This window comes from Marmota flaviventris, chromosome 12, assembly GCF_047511675.1.
Source record: "Marmota flaviventris isolate mMarFla1 chromosome 12, mMarFla1.hap1, whole genome shotgun sequence".
Lineage (NCBI taxonomy): Eukaryota > Metazoa > Chordata > Mammalia > Rodentia > Sciuridae > Marmota > Marmota flaviventris.
The window spans coordinates 37,008,405-37,029,793 of NC_092509.1; the positions used below are offsets into that span (position 1 = coordinate 37,008,405).

General features: G+C 39.3%; 1 protein-coding gene across 1 annotated transcript in view; it reads left to right on the plus strand.

Moving 5' to 3' along the window:
- Positions 1–21,389, plus strand: part of Cubn (cubilin) — a 275,809-nt gene that overhangs the window by 113,420 nt on the left and 141,000 nt on the right. Inside the window, exon 29 of the mRNA XM_071619663.1 lies at positions 15,545–15,726. Coding sequence (XP_071475764.1) covers positions 15,545–15,726 — 182 coding nt within the window. The remainder of the gene's footprint in view (positions 1–15,544; positions 15,727–21,389) is intronic.

The window sequence follows — 21,389 nt, forward strand, 5'->3', positions numbered from 1 at the left end:
GTTTCAGATGTGATAGCATCTTAGCTTTAGGGCTATGGAGACTAGAGGTCTGCCAAGTTTAGTGATACATTCTGAAAAGCTTCTCCATTAGTAATAAGGATGTTAAGTCAGACATCAAAGATAAGGTACATGGCTATGAAAGTGTCTAAGATATCTCAAGAATAACTTTGGCTCTTGACCTTTAACATTCAAGTCAGCTAAGGTCAAGAAGTCTGCAGAATCTTTAATACCAGTACACTTTCTTCAGAAAACTTCAATCCCAACTCCTGGCCTCTTTTCATCAGCATCAAATCACATTCGAGGCCTTTTCTCTTCTTGCTCTTTTTCGAAATATGCACTAAACACTGGGGGCTGAGGGTGGGGGTGGGGGGTGGGGCTATACAGAGAGCTCAGATGTACGATGACATCATTTCCTGAGCATTGCTGTTGAGGAAGAATTCCTATATATTGTATTCATTTTGCTAACTAATAAATAAATCCGTTTACCAAATGTGCTCCTTTGTCAACTGCACAAGTCTTCTATTTACTTTGAGAAAATGGATCTACAAATGGGCTTTCTCTGTGGCCCATTTTGAAGTGGCTCTGTAGATGTGCGATGAAGCCACACTGCCCTGCCTTTATGTAGGTCCTCAAAGAGAGTCCCACCCTGGGAATAAAGAAATGGCCACAGTCACGATAATCGGTTCACAGTGTTCGGCATTGAAGGCTTTGTTTGGAGGCTGAATTTGGTCTTGGGGGCCTCTGTCTGGGATGTTGAAGGGCATATAGAATTTTCCACAAGCTGTGTGAATAGGGGCCCCCCCAGCCAGCTGTGCACACCCCTCCTCTCTTCTGCTCCCGGGGGGCGCCTTTCACTTAGCAACAGAATCCAGCCTACAGACAAAGTCAAGGAGCTTTGTGAAGGAAAGAGTGACATTTGCAAAGGAAGCCTACCCTTCAGCTGGGAGCCCCTAAGGGAAGGGCTTGGTGATCAGGAGGTGATGTCACTCTGGACTTCCACAAAGGGAAGAGCGGCCTTTTCTTGGGGAAATAGATGATGTCAGCCTCCGAAATGGGAGTTGTATGCTTTATCATCTTTTTAGCTGTTTGTGAGATTTTTTCAATCCCTTAGAATTTTCAGAAATTGGTCTGGGGAGAACTTACTTTTGTTATTTTTATTTTGGTGCTGAGTATGCAAGTCCTATACAAGTGCTTTACCATAGGGATACATCCCCAGCCTAAGGAAGAATATTTTAAAAATCATCAGGAACCTCCATGACCATCTCTGTTGGAAAGTGAGCAAGCATCTTCTTGGCTGCCTTTGGACATGCACCAAAGGGCTTCCTACAAACCTGTTTTAGGATACCAGCAAGGAACCTCCATGAGGTCAGCCGTGCCTCTCTTCAACCTTTGTTCCAATTTTCTCCCTCAAATGGGCTTTCAGTAGTTTTTTGTTTGTTGTTAGTCTTTTGAGGGAATTCCTTTGAATTTGTCATTTGTATTCCTTTAGGTGACTTAGAGATGTGAAGTGGAGTTTTGGGGGTTCACTCTTTGGGGACGAAGATTTTATCTGTTGTAATGTCCTTATCCCTTTGTGTTCCATGCTCAGATGCTGGGTCATCAGCTTTAGGGTGTGAGGGTGAGTCAGCTGGGCTTGTTCTCTGAAGGGCAGACGGCTTACAGCTGTGATTCATGTTACATCGATGACACATAACCTCTATGAGCAGGTCTTTATTGACAACAAGATTTTTATTCAATCAATCATTCAACCAACTCACCAGCATGTATTTATTCATTCACTCTCAGACCCTGGGCTTGGGGTTTGGAATATAGAGTATTAGTTTGCTCAGGCTGACATAACAAAATACCACAGTTAAGGTGGCTTAAACAACAGAAATTTACTCTCTACATTCTGGAGCCTGGAAGTCCAAATCCAAGGTCTGGCAGTGTTGGTCTCTCCTGAGGCCTCTCTCTTTGGCTTGCAAATGCTCAGTTTATTGCTGTGCCCTCACGTGGTTTTTCTTCTGTGTACACTCATCCTGATGTCTTATGCGTCCAAATTTCCTCTTCTTATAAGGACAGCAGTCAGATTGGATTAGGACTCAGTCTTATAGACTCATTTGACCTTAATCACTTCTTAAAAGCCTGTCTTCAAATATAATTATTTTCTGAGGTCTGGGGATCAGGACTTCCATACATGAATTTTGGCAGGGATGTAGTTCAGCCCATAACAGAGAGGATGGAGATGGGATCCTTGTCAGTCATCTAGCAGGGGAGACAGACTAGCCAAGCATTAGAAATACATTGAGATCCATCATACAGCGAGTGGGATTGCAGGTAGGGGTATCCAAGTTGGTCTGAGGAGAGTTTAAAGTTCCCCCCAGGCAGCTTTGATATTTGAGCTGAGTTTTAAAAAAAAAATAGGCAAGAATTGATCAGACAAATATCTGGGAGAAGACATTTCTAAGTAGAGGCAGGAGGCCTGAGAACATACTAGCCTTCCAAAGGAGAAGTATCTCAGCTGGACCTCTAGTTTTGTGGGGAGTATCACCTCCAAGGAGGTGCTTGGGGAGTAAAAAAGTCTTACTCTGTAGTGTATAAAGCAGAGCTATATACAGTACATAAGAGATATAAGCATATCTGGGTATTAAATTATCATGGGTGAGAATTTGGAAAAAAATCTTGAAAGACTCCTTAGAGCATTGATAATAAACAGGTTTAGGAACAGTAATCAAAAAAGAGTGATAGAAGTTGAGGCAGGACAGATTGTCAGAGACTAATTGATAAGATACAGTGCAAGAACTTGGATTTTTTTTTCCCTGCCATTGACAAAAGACCTCAGATTCTCCCACCTCCCCATACTGAAGAGCAAATCCTAGAGTCTTGGGCAAGATAGGTAAGTGCTCTATCACTGTGCCATACCCCCACCCTTCCATGGATGGCACGGACTAAAAGACTGACTTGTTAGAAAACTTCTGTACTAGAGCTAAAGAAAGAAATTGAGTACAGGGTGAGGTCAAGTATTAAACAGATATTTGGAAAGTGAGATAGGCGGATGAGAAAGCAGAGTATATGCATGAATCTGAGTCAAAAAGAGGTTCATAGACAGCTCCCACATTCCGCATTAAATGATTTGGTGTGTATTGCTGCTATTATTTATATGTTGAGGATCCTGGAAGGAGACCAAGAGTGGGTAGAAATAGTGAACTCCAATTTGAATATGTTGAACTCGAGATGCCAGTGAAATGTTCAGAAGATGTGAAAAGTCTTTACTTGGGGACAGAGAAAGAGATTTCTCTGTATCAGTGAGTTTAGAGTTGTGAACATAATGAAATATATATCCAAAACTGTGCAAGTGTTTTGAATATAAGAGAAGTAACCCACTAATCTTTGTCTTCAAGGTGCACACAACCTGATTTGGAAGCATAATTGGAAAAAGTCAACAGAAGTGCTGAACTAGGATGTTCCTATTGCAAGACTGCAAGGGCTTGGAGAGATCTCTGTGTGGTTTAAGAGCCCACAGATCAGGACAAGAATTCATAGATGATGCCTGTATTAGTATGAGCAAAGAAAAAGGTAGAGGGGTATAAAATAGTAAAAAGAGCAGGACTCAAGGCTACACAGACCTCCTGGGGCTGCAATCTACTGAACACTGAAAGACTGTGGGATAATTTTGAACTGCAAGGAGTGAACAGTAGGCACCCACTAAGCAGGGAATTTGGAATGTCAGGGGAGGATATTACAGTTGGAGAAGTCACAGGTCGTGGTGATAGAGGGAACCCAAGGGGAGCATTCTGCATCCTGGCTACCAAAGGTTGGGGATGTATGTTTTTAAAATCAAGATGATGGGTTGGAGCTAGAGCTCAGTGGCAGAGCATTTGCCTAGCATGTGTGAGGACTGGGTTTGATCCTCAGCACCACATGAAAAAATACATAAAACAAAGGCATGCTGTCCATCTACAACTATAAATTTAAAAAAAATGAAGAGGAAGGGGAGCAATGCTCCAGTGGATCTTTAACAAAGGTACCAAAGGATGCTGTGGCCAATATTGAGATAAATTCTGACACACAATTGTCAGATTCCTTTTTTCTAATAATTCCTTCAGAGTTCTATCTTGGAAATACAGACTTCTATTACCTAAATTTTCCTGTTTGAAAATTATTTTAGGACCATTTTTTTTCATTATCATTCTGTTTGTCCTGAGCCTTGATCCCACTTGGTGAAAAAATTCAGAACCATCTGGAGGTCTGATATTTGCAACAAAAGTGATTTTGTGAATTGTGGTCAGAGAAGGTTCCAGAGCACACTCACAGACGGGGCTGTGAATCATGCCGTCTGTCCTAATCTCAGGCAGAGAGCTTCCTCTCTGTGGGTGATGGAATTGCTTTCACAGTGTCACTTCCTCCTGGGCTGGGATAAATATAATGTCACAGAGAGAGAATGGTGAAACACCTGCCCATCTGCCTCTGAAATAACCTCCTTTATGACCAAGCACACCTCCTTTGTTCACCTATTAAGTCTACAAGCAAACTCTTGGTAAAGACATGAGTGAAAACATGGTTATTTTATTATAATCATGTGACATAAGAGAAATCCTACTTGAAACTCTGTTTAATTTAAAAGGCATTTCCTTAAATGCTGACTAGACTTTCTTTCCCATTCATACCTGCTATATTCTATTCTGCTTATGATGGCTCTTTCAGCCTATTTCATATTTAGGACCTTTGTCTTTGTGATACTTTTAAAATAGTCTGGAAATGAATACAACCTTAGTGTGGATCCAAAGCACAGATTTTCTGCATTATGACATTTTCTGCATTATGACATGATTTTTATTTTATTTTATGACTAATTCTTACTTACATTTGTTTTCTTTCTAAGACATTCTGTATGGATAATGCTAACTTCAAAAAAAAAATCTGTTTACCAAGCCAGGTGTGGTTGCACATGCTTATAGTTCCAGCTACTCCAGAGGCTAAGACAGAGGTTCACTTAAGCCCATGCATTTGAGACCAGCTTGGGCAACAAAGCAAGATCTTGTCTTTGGAAAAAAAAAAAAAAAACAACTTTGTTTACCAATAACATTAATAGAACCTTCTTTGAATAATAATAATTTACTAAGAAAATCTTGCAGTTCAGTTTGCCTTGGCTTCAGGGCTTTTCCAGCAAGGTCTCAGTGATCTGAAGCACAACATTAAACATATTCAGACCTTTCAGAATGAGTGGAAAAGCTAAATCCTGACAATTTTTGCCTCCTTGACAACAACAGTAAATACACATACACACAGTTGACCTTCATTTAATGTTGGCTCTGAGCCTCTTAACAAGGGCCTTTTAGGAGTCTTGCATCCCAATTCCCATGTCGCTACTGTTAGAAACAGTTTGAGCTGTATTTCCATTGCCACTCTTTGAAACAGTTATAAAAAGCAAAAAAATAACCCTCAACAACCATGACCTTCCCAAATTATATATTGCACAATTCAGAGTAGACCTTGAGATCTGGGCCAAAAGGCAGGGCTTTCTCGAATCTTCTGTTTGTGTTCTGGTTTCCTAGCAACAGCATCTCTGATAGCAATTGCACATACTTTCTAGGGGATTCCACACTTTTTCGTACAACATGAAAAAAGAAACCACACATTATTTTGGTTTATTTTCAGTTTCAAATATGGCTGCAGCTCAGAATGACTAAACCCACATAGAGCAAACATGATTTTCAAAGTAGAATTTTAATTTTTGTCCTCAGAGTTTTCTCCTTTTGAGTATTTACTTAAATATCACCATATTTGCCTCAAACATTATATACCCAAGGACTCATTTTATGTGAATTCCGCTGTGTACTCAGAAAAACTGATGCTAGTCATCATTGTCTCACCAAAGAGGGACTTTCTAGGTGTGGGATGTAACTACACCTTAAGAAAGCTAGTAGAGTTTGATATCCTCCTGTACATAGTGATGACATTATTATACCTCGTCCCTGATCTTTTTTCTACTTCTAGTTATAGACTACTCACAGGCTAAACAATATTTAACACCTAAATTTAATTTTAAATTTATCATAAGAGATTAATTGTGATAAAATAGACTACTTGGCCCTACAAAAAGTAAATGAAAATTTAATTACATGTCTTCTGCATTTATTTAATTGACATATAATTTATTATTACTGTTGTTGAGGTTATTTTTTAAATGATTACAATGTGATGAATACTTAAAAAAGGGTTATCTCATGTCTCCTCTGAAATAAGCATCACCATCCTCTTATAATGGATAAAAAAAAATGGAGGAAGGAGGTTTAAAGGAGTTAAATAACTGCCCAGGATCAAATCTAGTAAGTGATGGAATCAGGACAAAAAACTAAGTGTGTGGGATTATACTCCAAAGTCTATGCTCCGAGTAGCTACACTTTGTCTAAAAGCAAATAACTTTTCCCCATAACTTTCATTGCAAAAAAAGATAAAGTGATTTTAAAATGCAAAGAAGTTCAGAGCTTATGGTAGACAATTTTATAACAGTTCCCATAATAATAAATATTTTAAAAGAAATGTATATAATATTTCCTAAGTAAATAATGTTCTGGTTCCAAGGGCCCTCAGTAAATTACACAATTCTTCTTTAAGTTCAAGTAACAATAACATCTGGGGGACCAGTGCTGGGGTGGAAACACATTCCCTGACTAAGGACTAGTTCAAAATTAGCTCTTGGTTGTCTATCCTTCAACATGATGTCTCTTTTTTTTTTTTTTTTTTTTTGGGTGCAGGGGAATGAACCTAGGACTTTGCTCATGCTAAGCATGTGCTCTACCACAGAGCTGTATCCCCAACCCCATCTATTTTATTTCTCATTCATAAAGTGCTCTTCTTTTGGAGTCTCTACATGTGGTTGATGGAATAGACAGATCTGGGAGAGACCACAGAGATCATCTATTCTTTTTTTTCCATGTCTTTATACATGTACTTTGGGTTGGTTTTTTTTTTTTTTTTTGCATTGCAATTCTTATTACACATATATACCACAATTTTTCATGTCTCTGTATATAAAGTAGGTTGACACCCAATTCGTGTCTTCATACATGTACTTGGGATAATGATGTCCATCACATTCCACCATCCTTGCTAATCCCCTGCTTCCTCTCTCTCCCACCCTTCTTCCCTATCTAGAATTCATCTATTTCTCCCATGCTCTCCCTCCCTACCCCACTATGAGTCAGCCTCCTTATATCAGAGAAAACATTCAGCATTTGTTTTTGGGGGGGATTGGCTAACTTCACTTGGCATTATTTTCTCAAACGCCATCCATTTACCTGCAAATGCCATGATTTTATTGTCTTTTATTGCTAAGTAAAATTCCATTGTGTATATCTACTAAGGGTTGGTTACACAAACTAGCTTATGTAAGAGAGTAGTTATATTAGTGATGAGTGAGAGGGCAGCGGGCCCTAGCACACCCTTTGAAAAAGATGGGCTTGACTGGGCGTAGATGATGGAGGATGGAATGGAGCATGTGAGGATCTAGATAATTTACTTTGTTTGCCTCCCTTGAGCTGGAGACCTGGGCTGTCTGCCTGCCTGTCGTGTGTGCCCTCCAAGGGGCCTGCAGCCCCGGGTAGGATAATCACAGGAATCAAGGATTGGGCTTGGACAGAGCGCTGAGGGTCAGAGGACACCCCTGCACCCCACCATCAGCATGGTGCTTCCTGTGCTTGTCCACTTGTTGGTGTGGAGTAGCTGCCCAGTGGAGGAAAGGCTGCAGTTGTGGACAAAGGGAAGGAAAGAATTAGGAGGTGGGAGTGAGTCAGAGTCCTGGAAGTTCACTGAACTTTTCCCTGGAAGAGACTGTCTACTAAAATAGTGGAATTGAAAGAATGCATGTTTAGAGTAAATACTTCTAAATAGAAATATGAGTGTTGAACTTGGGAGTTGCATAGAGATAACATGTTTTCTCTGTCGTGGCCTGTTTGGGGATTTCATAAAGTAGCTACTAGTAGCCTCAGGCCTGGCTTTACTTCTGGCAAAATTAGTGTCATTGCCTTGATGTCATTTCATTTCCTGGGCAGATGTTTTCAGACTATATTTTGTTTAAAAATATTCAATAATTTAAAAAATATCTGAGAACGAGAGAGAAAGAGAGAAAGAGAGAGAAGAGAGGGATTAGAAAGCAATTGAATGATTGATTTCTCCTGAAGAATTGTAAGCAAAGAATTTCTCCTAGGAAACTCTTTTTGAATTTGATTGAAATGAGTAGATTAGAAAGAAACATCAAAAGGAAAAGATGATGAGATAGAGTATGCTTCTCTGGGTTAAAATGAAGGATTTCATCCTTTCACATACAGGAAATTAAAATTTATATTATGTGAAAACTTCTAAAATATGGTTGCACTATGTTTCTTTCTTTGTAATAGTGTACAAAGGTGAGAAATTTCAATATTCAGATCCAGGACATTTCAGATAGTCAGATGAGTATGATCACCTTAATTTTGAATATTCAGTGACATAGTAACTGAAGTCATTTTGTAGCTATAAATAGCCATTGATTTTTGAGATTTTCTATATTATGGTCCAAGTCACTCATTTCATATTATGGCTTATTCTTTTGCTCTCTTTTCTCTTTTGGCCAGAGGTGGGGGTGGGGGGGTTGTTGTTGTCTCTACCATTATAGATAACTCTATTCCATGTCTATTAATATACAGAAATCACACATAAACAACAACAACAAAAATATAGTATCACACAAAATTAGGGGCAGGAATGAAGTCCCTACTGAAGATGAAGATGAACTTTTCTAACCCATACTTACTCATTAGTGCTAAAAATAACAACAGTTTAACCCCATGTTTGCCTGTACTATAACTTTTTTCTAACTTTTTCCTTGACCGACCATCACCTAAACCTCAAGAAATGATTAATACAAGATGGAATGAGGAGAACTTACAAATTCACATTTCTTCCAACATTATCCTTAGAGTTGCTTCTGTTTCATGCCTATCAAGAAATCAGGCCACCTGGTCTATCAGGAAAAGAACAGGATTAGCTTCCAAAGGCTGTTGTAACAAACTGCCACAAACTGGGAGACTTAGGACAATGGGAAGTTAATTCTCTTTATTCTGGAGGCTGGAAAATCTAAAGTCAAGGTGCTGACAGGATCATCCTGCCAAAAGAGTCTCTAGGGAAGACTCTCCCTCACCGGTTCTAGTTTCTGTTGGTGGCTGGAAATGCTTGGTGTACCATGCTTTGTAGATGCATAACTACAATCTCAGCCTCCATCTTTAATGGCCTTCTTCCCTGTGTGTGTCTGGGTCCACATTTCTCTCTTCTTTTTAGTACATCAGTCCCACCCTGATCCAGTATGACCTCATCTTAACTTTATTATATTTGCAAAGATTACATTTCCCAATAAGAGCACCTTCTCAGCTACCTGGTGGACATATATTTGGGGAAACATTATTCCACCCAGTACAGAGTGTTCTGTAGCTTGGGAGAACTTCCTTCACTCTTGGAGTCACCTTGCTTTGTCCTTGTTTTGGTCAGCTTTTTCACAGTTGTGACTAAAAACCCCAACCAGAACAATTATAGAGGAGGAAAATTTATTTGGGAATTCATTGCTTCAGAGGTCTTAATCCATAGACAGCAGGCAGAATGTGAGTGTGGTGGAGGGAAGTGGCCACACCCTACCTGCCTTCAGTTATCACCCAGTTAGTCCCATCAGGTGATTAGTTCACCAATTGGGTTAAAACTCTCATAACCCAGTCATTTTTTCTCCAAACCTTCTTATATTGACTCACAAGTGAGCTTTTTGGGGGACACCTCACATCCAAACCATAACAGCCCTCTTTGCTTGTTTTTTTGTTTTTGTTTTTGTTTTTCCCTTTTCCTGTCTTCTCAGGAGAATTTCACATTCCTTAACCTTTATATTACCTGATTTTCTTCTTGGCTTTCGTTTTATCATCATTCCAGCTTGTGTCTCCATTCTTGAAGATATGTACTAACCCACAAAATACCACAGAAAATTAATCTGCAAGTTCTTAAGGTCAGGTCTTTATGAACTTGGCAGGGGGTGGGAAGTGGGGTGGTGGCTCTGTCCTTGTCCTTGCTGTCAGAGAGACTAGCAACCTGGTTTTCGTCTTTTCTCTGAGGACAGATACCTGACATTTGCCTCTCATCGCCTGGGAGATCGCCTACATACATTTTTAGGCTGTTTTGGGAATTAACTGGCAACATCAAGGCGGGAGTCACTAACTTTTGCTGCCAGCACTTGAGGCAACTGGGACCATTTTCAGGAACTCAAGTCCCTCTCTACCTTCAGTCTCTTATTGACCTGCTTGTTTCTCTTCAGAATCTCTTTAATTTCATTAGTGCATTACCACAGATGTGCCAGAGCTGAGGCCTCTGTACTTCAGGACATAGTTCCTCTTGCCTTGGTCTGGACACCTACCCCACCAGGAGTCCCTACTGGTAACTTCTGTCTGACTTCAAACCCTCCTTAGGGTGCCATTTTAAATGATGGAGTCAAATTGGCCCAACTCATGAGGCGCTTCAAAGGTATTAGAGGACAGAACAAGCTTTTAGTTTTAAGCTGTAGCAAAACTGTTAGAATACAAACCAGTCATTTTAATGAAGTATGTGAGCATTATCATTTATTGTGTTTAAAATTTACTCTTACTGTACTTTGGCTTTTGGGCTTCTTTTTAACACCAGCTGCTGATTTTCTCAGGCATTTCCCTCAGGAATCAAAGGATAAGGGTGAAAGGGGGCTCCTAGTTGGGTCAGTGGGCTTTGGCCAAGTCTGTTCCAAGCTGATACCCCTTCTGAGGTTATCAATTTATGGAATGTAGTTTCAGGAAAATACCAGGTGTAAAGAGGAGACTAAATTTGAGCCGTCATAGGACAATGCAGAATGTACCGTTTAAACTTTCTACCTCTGATCATGTTTGATTCTTTTATTGCTGGCTTCTTTTTTCAAAGTCCTTATTAAACACATACACACACACACACACACACACACTTAAAAATAGAACATACAGAGAAGATTACTATTAAATTTTTTGCTGGAATTTTATAACTCATAGTTTGTTTTACACAATAACAAAAACAGCATTAGCAAGGTTCCCATATGAAAAAACATTTTTTAAAATTATCTACATAAGTAAGCAGGCTTAGCAACAGCATTTAACTCTTCCTCTTTATGCGTTCAGTAGATTAATGTGCTTCCTGCTGATAAAGTAAGGACTTCCTTTCAGCCAATGACTCGGATTTTAGAGGAAAATAAAATCAGATTATCAGTCACCAGTAAAAGTTTCATAAAGATTACCTATTTAATATTGAAAAGCAAATGATTCTCTTCAAAACATGATTGTATTCCAGTTCAGCTAATGTCTTAGTGATGCTAACATACTAAATTTTGTCAGATTTGTCTCAATGAAAAGATTTTTGTTTTGTTTACTTTTTCCAAGTTGCTATGGTGACTTTTTCTTTAGTCAACGAGGACAAAACAGTACCCAGGGCAGTGTCCAATACTGTTCCAGTGCCTTTGGGCTGACGTGGTCAAAAAGGCACAGAAGAGAACACACAACTAGAGACGGGCTGGTTGGTGGGGTGGTGTCAGAAAATCTGGGTTTTGTCCCAGGTCAGCCATTCACCATGTGGTGAGGGCAGGTCACCCTGGTGCTTCTCTTTATTTATCTCTAAAATAGTCCTAACGTTTTTTGTTCTTGCCTATCTCATACTGTCATCATGAATTAAAGGTCAGATGATGTGCTTATTGAAAACACTTAGAAACTAAACTACCATACACGTATGAACTGAGTTTTTAAACTTTTATTGTGGTTTGATGAATAACCGATTTCTTACCTCTTCTTCAGCTCCTCATGGATTTTTAGCTAGTGATTCCTCTTTTAGCTCCAAGTCCTTCTCATAGCTTGTCCCACATCTGGGTAGATAGAATAAACAGCAGGGGTGTAGGGGTTGTCACATGCAAGGCACTAAACTAAAAATTTATTTCAGGCCATGTGCAGTGGTGTACCCCTGTTATCCAAGCAACTTGGGAGGCTGAGGCAGGAGGAATGAAATTAGAGGCCAGACTGAGTGAAATAGTGAGACCCTATTTTAAAATAAAAATACATAAAAATAAAAAGGAGTCGATGTTGCTCACCGGTAAAGCACTATCTAGTGCACAAAGGGTCCTGCGTTCAATTCTCAGTACCACAAAAAATTTTTAAAAAGTACAATTAAATTTCTACCATCATTATCAGAATTGACTTTATTTTCTAGTGTTTTACCACGTCAACCATAAAATGCTACTAAATTACATATTCTATTTTGCATTTGATGTGAACTTTTAAATCAAATATGCTACCTTTTGGTATGTTTAACTTCAGAGGAGGCGAGCATGTAAAGGAGTAAAAGAAACAAACTTGAAAGAATTTCAAGTTCTAATAGTTTCTTTGTTTTAGCCACTTCGTATTTTTCCCCAACAGAGTATCATTTATGATATTGGAATTTCTCTTTAAAAGACCCACACAAGTGCTTTTGATGAGAACAGAATATGACATACCTAAAATGAAGCTTTTGCAAAAGAGCTTTTGTGGGGGGTGGGAGGTGGGAGATAAGCATCTCAGGCCTTCTTGCATGCTAGGCAAATTGCTATCTGTACTCAGGAATTAAACAAATCTTGTTCGTTGTTCATTTTTAAATCTTAGGATAAAGGGCACTGTGGGGGCTACAGAGCTACAGCTGATTTTTCAAAGCATCACTGAATGCCAAGAATTTGATATTATCATTCCAGTGAACAGCGACGGGTTTAAGGGTATCAGTATCCTGTTATTTGCAAAGGAATTTACAAGGAAACCTAAAACAATTGGAAAAGACTATGGAAAAAATATGCTACAGGGTTTTAGATGAGTTAACTATGGTTTAAAAAAACTTGAATTCCTTTGGCTGATGAACCAAAGCGAAGTAAAAGGGCAGAGATGAAATATTCAAGCTTCCATTTCCTTGTTCTCTCTTGTATCCTGGGGACACCAAGTTATTTTCCTCAAAAGATTTTTTTTTTTCCCTTTGACTTATTTATGTGACACAATGGATGTCAAGAATATCCATCGTAGACAGAGTAGCTTCACTCCCTTATAAGGTATTTAAGTAAAAGATGCTATATCTGAGCACAATGGGTACCAATCCCGCCACTGTGTTGCCCAACTTGAGGAAGCATCATTTTCTGGAATGTACTGTGAATGGTGCTCCCTAGGGTCGGGCAGTGGTACTGAAGATAGGTACAACTGTGTTGATTTTGGCTTCAGGAACATTTTCCATGTGTTGTTAGAGTAGGACAAATATTTTCTAATCTTTTATGGCACTTTGTTTTCTTAACATTCACCACAGTATATAAACAATGTCAGCACATCTAATTTTAAATAGTTTTTTAGTCAGAAATAAGAGAGAACTTTGCAGGATGTAGGAAAGATAGTGCCCTGGGCAACAAAGTTAAAGTCTGGAAACAGGTTTTCAAGTGGAAACATGAGACGGCTACTCAAGAAGATAGTAACAGTGACCTGGAATTGGGTTTCTTTATGGAATTGCGGTTCTTCCTAGAATTCTCTTCAGCTTTTTTCAGTTTAGTGGGAATTTTATACGGAGAATATTTTTTTTGGTGGGGGGGTTGTGGGTATCAGGGACTGAACTCAGGGCACTCGACCACTGGGCCACATCCCCAGCCCTATTTTGTATTTTATTTTGAGACAGGGTCTCACTAAGTTGCTTTGCAACTCGCTTTTGCTGAGGCTGTTTTTGAACTCGAAATCTTCCTGCTTCTGCCTCCTGAGCTGCTGGGATTACAGGCGTGTGCCACCGCAGAGAATTTCTTAAACTTTTTTTGGATCTCACTGTATAGGAATTTGCAGATGATGGATTGTAGACAAAATCTCAGATTTAGTATCTCATGTATTTAGTATCTCAGATTTATTCATAAGACTCACATTTATTCATAAGACTGAAGAAGTGCTATTATTTTTAAACATAAAAAACCTTGAAGCAGACTACGAGAAGGTACTTGCAAGAATTTACCAACCAATAAAGAATATCCTGAAAAAAATAGGAAAGAAAATCCAGAAATGTGAACATTAAAAATGATTTTTTTTTGATCACCAAAAATTGTTACTAGAAAACAAGATGATCTTTTTTGCTTTTTTTCTCTCAGTATCTGTAGTAGGCTTTCCTCAGATCAGACTTCTGTAGAGAACTTTCTCCCTCTCCACCTTGTGGTCTCTGAATTCCTCTAGGCTGGATGGGCACCTAGAGAACACAGATGATTGGTTCCATGACCCCCTGCATACCCAAATCCCAGATGCCCTTGTATAGAATAGCATGGGATTTACATATAACCTATGCACATCCTCCCTTATATTGAAATAATCTTTTGATTACTCATAGAATCTAATCCAGTGTAAATACTGTGTATTTACAGTTATTATACAGTATTATTTAATGAATAGTGACCCAAAAGAGTCAGCACATATTCAAGAAAGATGCAAAATTTTTCTAAATATTTTTGATCTGTAGATGGTTAATGTAGAACCCCTGAACATAGGGGTTACATCAGTTGGGAACCTAGATCTGCCACTTACAAGCCAGAGAACCCTGGGCCAGACACTTGACCTCTGCACTGATTTGCTCATTTAAGAAATGCAATAGTAATAGTGCCTACCTCATGTGGTCATTCTGAGTGTCAAAACAGGAAATACCTATAAATCACATAAGCAATCTATGAGTGGTAAGCAGTTTTCTACTGTGTGCCTCATGCTGCAACATTTGGTGATTGGTTGTAATGACCTGGCCTAAATGCTTTCTGAGACATGAGCTATATGAGCGTTCATAAACATATGCTGTTCTCTTTTTCCTTGGTTAGGTTTTTAGTTATCTGTTGGTTTGGGGATTGGTTTAGATATAAATTCCCTGGCTCTGGACCTGGGTCGTATACTTTTTTTTTTTTAATTTTGTTTTCTACAGTCTCTTGTGCAAAGTTCAGAATGTTTTGCACTTAGAATTCTAGTTCTTAGATCTGAAATTGACTTAGAAATAATGTACTAGCAACAAGGAAGCTGAAGACCACAGACATGGAGGTTATTAATGTGACTCACATAATCATTGTACTTCCTTCCATGTCATTCTCACCTAAATATTATGAAGAAAATCTAAAACTTATAATAACATTTTGAAAAAGTACCAAAAGCTTGGTATGGTGAAAATAAGGTCTTAGCACTGTTACACAAATAACATAACATTTCTTTTAAAAGAATAGATTTAATAAATGCTAAGTATGATTTTCCCCCCCTCTTTATTTCTTTTGCTTTGAAGCTGAAAGTTTGAACCCAGGGCCTGGTGCAAGCTAAGCATGCACTCTGCCCCTGAGCTGTACCCCCACTTCCTTCTTATTGCTTTATAATTGCATGAACGTTGTTATAACTTAGTTTTCTCCTAAACTGGGCATTGTGTAATGTCCTTTAATGAGCTGAATTTTTGCATTTCTTTCAGGTTCTAGTGCCCACTTGGAACTGACTGAGCTTTGCTGTTTTCGCAGGTTGTGGTGGAGAGTTATCAGGAGCCACTGGCTCCTTCAGCAGCCCGGGGTATCCTGACAGGTATCCACCCAACAAGGAGTGCCTCTGGTACATTAGCACTGCCCCAGGGAGCAGCATTCAGCTTACCATCCATGACTTTGATGTGGAATATCATGCGACCTGCAGCTATGACATCCTGGAGGTAGGAAGTGAAGATGGTTTTCCAGCACATTCCAGAATTGGGGGTAGAACTGGAAACCACTCTGTAGAGATGGCCACATTCTTTCCAGTGGCCAGCTGCTTGCTATTCTTAGACATTCTTGTCCGTATCAGCCCTTCATGAATAATGTTGGTAGACATATGGGATTAATATCTTAGTTTAGGTTTCCCTCCCAGCAGTGCCTGAGGGCCTTGGCTGTGGGCAGTTCAAATAGGAAGTGAGGCCAGCAAGAAACTGTGTGAATAAAGGGGCAGGGAGGGAGACCCAGCGGACGGAGCCCCTGCGGACCACTGGGTTCAGTCCTTCTGGATACTTCTGAGGCATTGGTCTCCTAACAGTGGGCCCCATCAATCAAGATTGTGCTTGGGATTATGAACACCCCACACTTGAAGTCTGAGAAAACTTACTTAGGGAGAAAAGCATTTGTGCAGAGAGCAGACACTGGCAGCAAGCACAGGAACGGTCCTCTCCACTGCAGAAGCCTCTAATGAGGGGGGTAGGGGTGGGGAGGTGGGGGGTTGGGCAGCAAAGTGCTCCTCCTGCAGATGGCTTTTTTTGTTTTTTAATGGTCACTTACATAGTGTGAGGTGTTTGGATTTTCTTTTTTAAATGTCTGTTCCCATATTTTTATTGGCACATTATACTTGTACATAATGGTGGAGTTCATTGTGACGTATCTGTATTTGGACATAATACAATGGTATAAGTTGGTTGGCATCATTCCCCATTATTTCCCCTTACCTTCTTCTCCTCCCTCCCTCCCTCTGGTCCCTTTTCCTTTACTCTACTGTTCTCCCTTGGGTTTTCATGAGATCTCTCTCCCCCATCTTTCTTTTTACCTTATTCCTCTCGAGCTTCCAGATACAAGAGAAAACATACTACTCTTGACTTTTTGTTTGGATTATTTTGCTTAAAAGTCCCACTATTTTTCATCAAATGACATAATTTCATTCTTCTTCATGACTGAGTAAAACTCTATTGTGTGTCTATACCACATTTTTTTTTAAATTCATTCATCCATCAGTGGACACCTAGGCTGATTCCATAGTTTGGCTGTTGTGAATTGTGCTGCTATAAACATTGGTATGCAGCTATCCCTGTAGTATGATGCCTTTGATTCTTTAGGATAAATACAGAGGAGTGGTATAACTGGGTCAAGAGACGATTCCATTCCTAGTCTTTTGAGGAAACTCCATACTCATTTCCATAATGATTGTACTAATTGACAATCCTACCAAGAATATAAAAGTGTTTCTTTTTTCTGTCTTCTCTACAGCATTTTTATTATTTATATTCTTGATGACTGACACTCTAACTGAAATGAGATTAAATCTCAGTGTAGTTTTGATTGGCATTTGCCTAACTGCTTAAATTGTTGAACATTTTAAAATATATTTGTTGGTTTTTTGTATTTCTTCTTTTGAGAAGTATTTGTTTAGCTCATTTGCCCACTTATTGTGTTTTTTTTTTTTTTTTGGTAGGGGATTTAAGTTTTTTGAATTCTTTATGTATTCTGGATATTCATCTTCTATCAGAAGAGTATACAAAGATTTTCTCCCATTCTGTAGGCTCTCTCTTCACATTCTTTTTTTAAAATTTTTTGTTTGTTTTAATTAGTTATACATGACAGTAGAATGCATTTATGCACTTTGATATATCATACATAGACAGGATATAATTTCTCATTTTTCTGAGTGTACATGTTATAGAATCACATTGGTCATGCAGTCACATATATACATACAGTAATAATGTCTATTCCATTCTACTATCCTTCCTATCCCCACATCCCCTCCCCTTCCCTCCCCTCACTTCCTTCTACCTAAACTAAGGTAACTCTATTCTTCTTTAGTGCCTCACCCCCTTTATTGTGAGTTAGCATCCACATGTTAGAGAAAACATTAGGCCTTTGGTTTTTTGGGATTGGCTTATTTCACTTAGTATGATAGTCTCCAACTCCAACCATTTACTGGCAAATGCCATAATTTCACTCTTCTTTAAAGCTGAATAATATTCCATTGAATAGATATACCGCATTGTCTTTCTCCATTCATCTATTGAAGGACACCTAGGTTGGTTCCATAGTTTAGCTATTGTGAATTGAGCTGCTATAAACATTGATGTGGCTATGTCACTGTAACATGCTGATTTTAAGTCCTTTGGGTATAGACTGAGGAGTGGGATAGCTGGGTCAAATGATGGTTCCATTCCAAGTTTTCTGAGGAATCTCCATACTGCTTTCCATAGTGGTTGTACCAATTTGCAGTCCCTCCAACATATATGAGTGTACCTTTTCCCCACATCCTCACACACACTTATTGTTGTTTGAATTCTTGATAATTGCCATTCTGACTGGAGTTGAGATGAAGCCTCATGTAGTTTTGATTTGCATTTCTCTAATTGCCAGAGATGTTGAACACTTTTTCATATATTTGTTGATGGATTGTATTTCTTCTTCTGTGAAGTGTCTCTTCACTTCCTTAGCCCATTTATCGATTGGGTTATTTGCTTTTTTGGTGTTAAGTTTTTTGAATTCTTTATACATCCTAGAGATTAATGCTTTATTAGAGAAGCATGTGATAAAGATTTTCTCCCAATCTGTAGGCTCTCTTCCACACTATTATTGTTTGCTTTGCTGAGAAGAAGTTTTTTAATTTGAATCCATTTCATTTATTGATCCTTGATTTTACTTCTTGCACTTTAGGGTCTTGTTAAGGAAGTCACATTCTCTTCACATTCTTAATTGTTTACTTTGCTACGCAAAAGCTTTTTAATTTAATGCCATCTAGTTATTAATTCTTGGCATCATTTCCTGAGTTTTAAGGGTTCTATTGAGAAAGTTATTGCCTACACTTATATTTTGGAGTGTTAACCCTGTGTTTTTTTCTAGGAGTTGCATAGTTTCTGGTCTAGTTCCTAGGTCTTTGATCCATTTTGTGTTGATTTTGGTGTAGGGTGAAAGATAAGGATCTAGTTTCCCCTTTTCTTGGGGGATTTTATTTTCCATATCGTTCATGTGGTAAATAGCAAACATTCAATAAATTTGTGGATTGAATGAAAGTATCAATTCTCTGATTGGCACACAGAAATAATCCACACTAATGATTTACAAAGGAACTTTTACAGCTATATTCTTATTTGAATGTTGAATAATTCAATGAGGGATTATTTTGTCCCCATTTAAAGTTGTCAAAAATCAAGGCTTAAATTAATGGGCTTTTGCATGATCACGTGAATGGTGAGTGAAAGGATTAAAAAGTGAACCTGGTTATTACTCAATGCTCCCTGAAAATCAGTGTAAAAACCATAGATGTTTTCAGTCTGCAAGAGATTAAAATGGGTAGGATGTACCTCATAGAAAACTTTAACACTTAAAAAACTTTATCTGATTACAAAACACGTTCTCACCTTGAAAAGAAATGGGCTTCTAAAATCATCCCCTCCGTGAGTGGATGGAGAGTCACTAGGAATTACATTGAGTTGCACAAGTCTCTCTGCGGCAGGACATTGCTACAGGAAATGGAATTGGGTACATGGTTAGAAGGTCTTGGATCAAACCCATTCCCTTGTCTTCAAAGCCAGTGTGCTGACAAGTCATTCCATCTCAGAGTAGAAAAAGGTTGTAGGACAGAAGACAGCTCCCTAAGTTCACACTCTCAATATGAAGTTGGACTAACACTCACATATGGAGCACGCAAATGGTTTCCCTTGCCAACACAGATATTACTGGTTACATAAAACCCCTTAACACTTACAGAGGGCTGGCAGCAGATCCTCCACAGCAATGTGCATGTTCCAAACTTTTCACTCTCATATTCCAAAGTGCATGTGATTGTTGCCCACTTGGCAAAATGTAAATGGGCTTATTGTGCTTTTTGTCACACCCATTACGTGAGAAAGCAGAGAGAGAGGTCATTCCTTGCAAACAGCCTAAATAACAGAGAGACAAAATTAGGGACTAGGGGCATCGGGCAGCATTCAGAGAGGTCTCATGCCTGCACAGAAATGTTTCTGAGAAAAGGCAGCAATCTGCTTGGGGTTTATTTTTATTAGGACAAGCTGACATTGCAGTGGTCTCCCAAGTCCCATTAAGAGCAGGGTTTGGAGGAAAATCTCAAGGTCCTTAAATGTATGAGGAAAGTTTTCTTCTTAAGGCTGAAAGGAACAACCCCTGGACTTTTTGTTCAAAACCTTTTTGCTTCTCTGAAATGTTCAACTCAGATGGAAAGTACTGTGGTAAATCTGGGCTAATAACAATAAAATGATTTTTTTCCATCCCTCATTCCTTAGTCACTGATAGCATGTGAGCAGTAGGTTTCAAAGTTTATATACCTGTTATATGCTTGGTCTAGAAATTCAGCCCATGTCTCAGCTGCACACTGATCCACTGAGTGCAGCCAAGTGGGACCTAACTGTCACCAGGTATTGGGCTTATGGGATTCACCAGATATAACTCGGAGCCATTTTTTTTTTTTTTCCCTCAAAAATCACCATCCAGAAAGTGGTCAGTTGCCTAAAGCAATAGCCGTGTGGTTACTCATAACCCCGGAATGCTGACTTGATTGTAACAATAAATGGAGCTAACAGAGCAGAAAGAAATGTTCAAAACAGATTAAAACCGTAGGCTTTGAAATGTTCTCCCTCCTGAACATTTGCTAGAAACACATTTTAATCTCTGATCATCAGACCAATTCTTTTTCCCCCAAAGTGTAGTCATATGCTGTAGTGGGATGAACCACACCCTGAAATTCTTTCCATCTCTTTCCTCTTTGGCCCACATGGTAACCATCGGTTTTATTTGTGAAAGCCCAAATCACCATTCTATTGTGTTGGCCATGGAAACACTGATTTTACTTCGATCTCTGAGAAAGCTCTGCAGAGAGAGCCTGAGCTGGCATCCTGCAGGAAAGGAAGTCCACTCCTTGGTGTAATGAACCAGGACAATTGCTTGGTGTGGGCAGTGAGCGCTGGCTGTTCTCTGTGCGGTGCTGGTTTGTGAGTTCAGTCCAGCGAGAGGGGAAGCAAAGAATGTCAAAATCGGTGGTGTTTATTCTTCTGGAGGCTTCTAGGCCAGCCAACTCATACCCATTATGTTTGTGATCTCAAGGGGACTCATGAGCAGAGAAAACAAAAGAATATTTTGCCGACGTGCAGGTTTTCATTGTTAGGACTTAGCTCAGCGTTCTCTTTAAAAGTGCGGCGGGGTATTGGGCTTGGGTGATTGGGAGCACATGCCGTCAGTGGCATGCTCTGGGGGTGGGGTGGGGTAGGGAATTCTTGAAAATGGGAAAGGACCCTAAACAAGAAGCCATCTCTGTCCTTCCATTTGCATATGTGTATGTGTAAAGGGCCACATGAGGCTCTTCCTGAAGTCCTGCTTTTGATGGCACTTAGGGGGCCACACAAACATCAGCTCCTTCTAATACAAATAAGCCTGAAGCAGTGGCTTGCTTCATTCCTTTGCAATTACAGTCCTTGTGCTCAGTCCTCTGGGAAACAGCAGTTGCATTCATTTTGGCCTTTCCCCACAGGGCTGGGGGGAATTAATCAGACAAAGAAGTCATTATAGATTCCAATCATGTACTCCACCCCCCAAAGCAGGCTTCTTGTTCTCACTCTCTCTCTCTCCAGAGAACACTTGAGTG